Source organism: Diabrotica undecimpunctata, chromosome 11 (assembly GCF_040954645.1).
Source record: "Diabrotica undecimpunctata isolate CICGRU chromosome 11, icDiaUnde3, whole genome shotgun sequence".
Taxonomy (NCBI): domain Eukaryota; kingdom Metazoa; phylum Arthropoda; class Insecta; order Coleoptera; family Chrysomelidae; genus Diabrotica; species Diabrotica undecimpunctata.
This window is the reverse complement of record NC_092813.1, coordinates 8066515-8073710: the sequence shown is the minus strand read 5'-3', so window position 1 is coordinate 8073710 and position 7196 is coordinate 8066515. Positions and strand designations below refer to the sequence as shown.

General features: G+C 32.8%; 1 protein-coding gene across 1 annotated transcript; it reads right to left on the bottom strand.

The window, feature by feature from the left end:
• Positions 1–1373: 1373 nt before the first annotated feature.
• Positions 1374–2057, bottom strand: LOC140452632 (uncharacterized). Its single transcript, XM_072546951.1, has one exon. The coding sequence runs from the start codon at positions 2055–2057 to the stop codon at positions 1374–1376; it is 684 nt and encodes a 227-aa protein (XP_072403052.1).
• Positions 2058–7196: the final 5139 nt, after the last annotated feature.

The window sequence follows — 7196 nt, the reverse complement described above, 5'->3', positions numbered from 1 at the left end:
GTAATCCCGGGTCAACACCCATAGTGTACGTCTCAACAATAAACTCTGCTACTATTATTTGGTGTTTCCATTACAACTGAACGAACATCTTCACTGAGCCAACGAAGGGGATTTGTTCAGGATTCAATTGAATGGCTCAAATATAGTCCTATAATAAAACAGTTTTTAATTGAAGGCGATTTTTTAGCAACATTGCATTTAAAGCGACGAAAGAATATTTCCCTTGTCAACGTTGCAGGGGCATACCAAAGTAAAATTTTAATTATTTATTTAAATACATAAGTAATTACCTAAAAATTAAATCTAAGACCGATATAACTATTAAATTATTATGTGTGTCTTGACGGATAAAGTAAAAGCCATATAAGAAGAAAGGTTAGTAATTAAGCAATGATCAATGGGCATCAAACAATTTTTAAAATTTAATTTCAATCACTTAAAAAGTAAATTATGTAATTTCATATATTTTATTATTGTTCTGAAGCTATTTTCTTGTGATATTTTTAAGTAATTACTATTTAAATGGTAATAAGCCATAATTAAAGGTTGAAGTAAGTTTATTGACGTCTCAATTTCCACTCCGGGAATCGTTCTCAAAATACAAACACTAGTAAATTAAACAAATTTTGTTTCTTTTTTAATTTCTTTCTTAATAAAGAAACAAAATTGGTTTAATTTACTAATGTTTGTATTTTGAGAACGATTTCCGAAGTGGAAATTAAAACGTCAATAAACGTACTTTAACCTTTAATTGTGGCTTATTCCCATTTAAATAGTAATTACATATATTTTATGTTCCGTAAGAAAATTTGCTTTTGTTCCGTTAAAAGCAAATAAAATGAATATAATATTTATATATAATTTATTGCACACAATAAAATTTATTTTATTAATGACGGTTTTAATATAGAAATCATTCAGTTTACTGTGCTATACTATAACTCTCCATATAATATAATCTCTCTCCTATGGCGCTACAGCCCACGTCAGGCCCTGTTCTCTCCCAGCATCCTCCTTTAAGCACCCCTTTCCTTGGCTACTCTCTTCCAGTTATCCACCCTCAGTATCTCTTTAGCATCGGTTCTTACTTCGTGTATCCACTGCTTCCTTGGATTTTATACTGGCCGACGTCCCATCATAGTTTCACTAAGCGTTCTAAGATCCTACTAGGTGATCTATTATTATCTAAAAGCCGCCCAAAATAAGATGGAAAGAGTAACTACTAGGGAATATATCAAAGATACTTGATGTTTATGAAACTATGTTTTCATCAACATAGACACTTCCTCTGTCAAATTAACCTAAAATAAATATAAAAAATAGAAGAGACATGGAAACCGTAGTAATAAGTTTTGACAGAAAGAAAAAGAAAATCAAATTAATAATGTCAATATGTTAAGTAATTTTGATAATTTTACAATACAATCCTCACAAGGATTGTGTCTAATTACATTTATAAGCTCAGCCTTAACCATGTCCTCGGAAAATGGAATTCCTTTTTGTCTTAACCAACTCTGCATATTTGCTTTTCTGGTGGCCATAGTTGGCAGATGTTCTACTAATCGGCTATGATAAGAAGCGTTATCCATCACTATTATCGAATTAGGCTCGACTCGTGAAAGAAGGGATTGAAACCATTTTTCAAAACGTTGGGCTTCCATGTCTTCATGGTAATCCCCCGTTTTCTTAGATAAAAAAATTAGTGCACTATCTTCTAAAAATCCACTCTCACTACCTATATGGGCGACAGTCAGTCGTTGCCCTTTACCCGTTGGTCCTCGTAACCCTCTTGATAAACCATCCACAAATGCTTGACGATAACTCGTTATAGTAGTATCTTGCCAGATCTTAGATACTGTGTGACCAGTATTTACCCACGTTTCGTCCAGATAGTAATTCTTTTTGTGGGCAGAACGAACCTCTCTAATAGAGCGAAGATCTCTTCGTCGCCATGAGACTATATCTTCTCTTTCTATTAAGACAGATTTACGGGATCTTTTGGCATATACAAATTTTAAATCTTCTTTTATTATTATCCTTAACGTCTGTTTGCTCATTTTTGGAATCAGACCATTTTCTATTACCTTTGTCCTAATGGATTCGAGGGTTGGCGCTTTATTCTCAAAAAATAAACAATGAATAGTAGAGCGTACAAAATTTTTCTAATACTCGTCCAAATTAATTGTTTTTCTACCACGACAATGTACTTTTGGAGCTTGCACAATCCCAGTTACCTTTTTTTCACTACAATGCGTTCTATTGTCGATACGGATACTCCCGTTAAAAATGAACACTGAGCTACAGCTTCTACTGTATGAAGTGTGCTTTTTCAATTTTCATACACTCTACAGACAATCTGCTTTTTTTCTACCGACATAAACTTCCGTTTTCTTTGTACATTACTTGGACCCGCTACGCCATCCATCTTAATGCTCTAAAAAGAATAAACATCAATCATAATAATCTGCTATGTATTTGTTGTTTACTTATCACAAAAACTATTTTAAAATTAATAAATAGTAAATAAATAATAATAAAGTTTATTTAAAAAATACAGGGATGAGTGCCTTAAGAACCGGCAAAATAACGCAAAAGATAGAAAACATAATACGTTGTGAAATAAAAAGAAATGAAAGTAGTAGAGGTGAGAAATTATCGATATAAACCTATAATTTACTTTACATTACATTAGATCTATCGAAAGTTTCCCACCTTTAGACGTTAGCTTATGAGCTGGTTGACTTCAGTCATAGTAATACGTATCACGTAATGTAAGTAAAAACAGTTTAAGTCTGACTATGTTTTTATCCAAAATTAAAGTAATGATCAATAATAAACTGTGATTTGAGACGTCGAATACACTCTTCTCAATACAGAATTATCATAGCTTGTTATTCTGTATTCGTCAACACAGAACTAATTATCAAATTACTACTAATTAAACTGTTTACTTACATTTGCTTTATTGCCTTCAATCAGTTTTTACTTTATGCGAAATTTAAAAAATGTTAATGTTCGACGTCATACTTGTAATATTATGACTGAAGTCAACTAGCTCATAAGCTAGTTTTGCGTTATTTTGCCGGTTCTTAAGGCACTCATCACTGTATATAAAAGAAAGTCACATGCACAAGAAACAGAACACACCCCACCTATGGACATATAAGAATGTGAAACGAATCAAATATGTCATCTCATTACTATTTTTTCCAAGGACGTAAATATATAGCCAAGCGAAATGTTGATAAGTTTACCGATGTTTTAAAATATTTAACTAAACTGGTCCAACTATACGCTCGAAAAACGAACTGGTATGCACAATTTATATTGTTACGTGGGCAAATGTTATGAAATTATTTTGTATATTTTAGTTAGGTATTTACATTGTCGAAGCATACACAATAAAAACGACCACGGTAAGATTTTTCTCCTGATATTTAGAATTGTTGCCGTTAGCTCTCAGTTAAATTTGTAAATGAGTCACCTTTAATTGAAATCTGTCCGACTATAAAAGAAACGGATGGTAAAAAGAGAAAAATCAAAGAAGCGGCTCTAATTATGCTAAATGAGACCAATTGTCCAAAGGAAAATACCAGTATTAGTAAGTCGGTAAAATATAGAGGATACATCATTTATGTTTTTTAAATACCAAACACATAAAAACAGAATTTGGTGTTTATTGAAAGTAAACTAAATGCACGACCACATACTTACCATGTCGGGATTGTATTATGAGGTTTTTTCCTGGTTTTTCCCTCATAATTTACTATGGAATCACAAACAGGAGATTTTCACTGTCATCACGGCATGTGTTTGTCTTTTTAAAGACGAATTATATGCTATGATTTTTTCTGACGGATATTCTCAAGTTAAAGTTGATTTCATGTAATCGAATGAACTATCTTACAAGTAAAGTCGTCCCAGGAACGCAACTCAACAATATTGGCAATATCATTTTAAAGTCGTCTACTTTAAAATGTATAATGTATGTCTGAATTGTCAATATAAATGAGTCAGATAAAATTAAATTATTAGAAGAATTTTTCACCAAGTAACAAAAAAACAAAATTTGTTTAATTAACTAATGTTTGTATTTTGAGAACGATTTCCGAAGTGGAAATTGAAACGTCAATAAACGTACTTTAACCTTTAATTGTGGCTTATTCCCATTTAAATAGTAATTAACTGTAAATAGGTAAAAAATCTGTTATTTGTTTTTTGATTGTTACAAGAAAACCATACCTGATAGAAAAAAAACAACAATAAAACAACTTTTGTTGAAGTATATTACTAAGAAATCACTAGTATAACAGACCAGCATATCTGTGTATGATTGACTTAAAGAAAGCATTTGAAAGATACAGGGAAAAACGAGGTATGTCAAATGACGGGCGAAAATGAGATAATTAGACCATATAGTGGCACAACCTGGATACTATTTTATGTAAAAAATTCACATTGATGAAAGAAGTTAGTCAGGATGTAACACATATTTTTATATTTGTTATACAGAGTAAAAAAGGAGGCATGTCCGAGCGCTACAGGGAAAAAAGGAAGGATGTCAATGTCAATGTGACCGACGCCGACGAAGCGGTTAATACATTTAGTTTGTACTTGGTTCAGAGGTGTTTAGAGGTTATGTATGTTTATGTACTGAACCTGAAAGGAGAGTTATCGAGTTGTAAATATGTCTAGTGATAGTGACGAATTTATGAAATGTGATGTTATGGACAAATGGGAAAATAATTGGAAGAAACGTAAAAAATAAGAACGAATTCATGAAGTAAATAAAAAATTAAATAGACAAAGCCATGTAATAGGACCGGATTGTAAGCACGTTAGGTTTAAGTGTTTTCTACAAATACTGGAACAAACAAGAATTCAAATTATTAGAAAGTTCCACCTCATGAAGTCGACAGATGCCCAAAATATATACTTATGCAGATTAATTACTGTACAAACTGTACAGCAATGAATACCACGAGTATCAGAGGACTCTGATGATGGACGTCTTCATGATGCAACATTTAGTTATAGAATCCGTTATAATGTAAATGACGATACACAAAAAGTCTAGTATGTCAGAAGGCCTTTTTGGCATTTCATGGAATTGGGAAAAAAAAGTTAGAAGTTCTACAAAACTCAATAAAATTGACAGGTCACGCTCTAAAAGATACTAGAGGAAGACATGAAAACCATCGTCATCAAGTAACAACAAACAAAACACTGTAAACTGTTTGGAAACAAAAAACTGTATAATGCAGCGTATAGGGTCTTTCAGGGGCAGAAAAAGTCAATACAGTTTGAAAGACTCGTCGAAATTATACTTATCTGAGGATTTAAATATTAACAAAATGTACACAATGTACGTAGAAAAATTTCCAGACATGCGTACTTCATACGAAATATATAGAAGTACTTTTTCAACTCAAATTTAATATTTTCTTTGGTTTTCCAAGGTCCGATACGTGTATGTTGCTATGATCCTCAGTAAAAAAGTAACGAGATCAGTAAGAGGCTTCGGAAAGAATTATAATGTTGCAGCTATTGACAACCCATGGAACAATGAACTTAATTCAGATTTATGAGCCAACTGCTGACAAAAATGATGAAGAAATAGAAAACTTTTATAGCGAACTTCAAAAAACATTACATCTCACAGCATCTAGAGATATAACAGTGATCATGGGTGATTTAAATGCAAAAATTTTCGAAGGAAAGTGCTAACCTAATGTAGGACCATATGGGCTTGGTAAACGAAACGACAGAGGAGATTGCTTAATAGAATTTTGCCAGGAGCATAATGTTATATCCGCAAATACATTTTTTTAATTACTCAAGCGACGTCTTTATACATGGAAATCGCCAGCTGACAAAGACAACAAAATCGTCAGAAATCAAATTGACTACATCCTAATAAAACACAGATATCGAAACACAATTCAGGCAGTAAAGGCATATCTAGAAGCAGACGTATCCTCTGATCACAGTCTTCTTATTGCTAGGTTTCAACTTCAACTAAAAAAGATGCAAAAAAGCCGCAACAACAATAAACTTAACATACAGAAACTAAAGTCAGAAGAAACAAAAGAAAATCTGAAACACGAAATGTACACAAATCTAGATAGAAACCCAAGAAATAATTGCAACGTAGAGCAGCAGTGGCAATTCTTCACAACCTCTATATTGGAGCCAAGTAAGAAAGTACTTACAACAACCAAATGTAAGAAAAAAGAGTGGATGACCGAGGAAATTTTAGAGTTGATGAATGAAAGGAGAAAAAACAAAACTATCAATACGATCCACTATAAACATCTTTAAAATCAAATAAGAAGAAAAATTAGGGAGGCTAAAGAAACCTACTTCTCTGAAAAATTTAAAGAAATAGAAGAACTGCAAAACAGATATGACAACTTTAATCTATATAAAAAAGTCAAAGAACTAGCCGGAGTCGGAAGTAGAAGAACCTCGAATATATTGCTCGACAAAAATGGAAATATTATATTGGAGACAGAACAAAAACTATGACGATGGAAAGAGTACATCGAGGAATTATTTTATGACCAGACAGAAGCTAGTACATCTGTAGACAGCCAAACGGGAGATGTAGGCCCAGAGATAACCAAATCCGAGGTTAGTCAGGCATTAAACTCAATGAAAACCAATAAATATGCTGGTCCAGATGAATTAGCAAGCTAGCTATTAAAGTTGGTCAACGAGAAAAACCTGGACATAATAGTAGAACTGTTCAACGCTATCTATACTACGGGAATCATCCCTAGAGAAATGTTGACATCAGCATTTGTGTGTTTGCCAAAGAAAGCGAATGCCAAAGAGTGCAGTGACTATCGAACCATAAGCTTAATGTCACTTACCTTGAAAACTCTGTTGAAAATTATCCACGCCAGAATTCACTCTAAACTGGAGCTGGATATTAGTGACACACAATATAAGTTCCGCAATGGTATGGATACCAGAGACGCACTATTCTCCTTCAACGTGCTAACGCAGAGATGTTTGGATGTTAACCGTCCTCTTTACGTATGTTTTATAGACTACAATAAAGCGTTTGATAAAGTAAAACATGACCGACTCATGGAAATTCTAAAAAATAAAAACCTAGATGAAAGAGATTTAAGGCTAATAACAAACCTTTATTACAATCAGCGAGCAATAGTACGAATTGAAAAAGAGAC

Coding starts and splice junctions, on each gene's coding strand:
- LOC140452632 (XM_072546951.1), bottom strand. CDS start 2,057: ATGAGCAAACAGACGTTAAGGATAATAATAAAAGAAGATTTAAAATTT.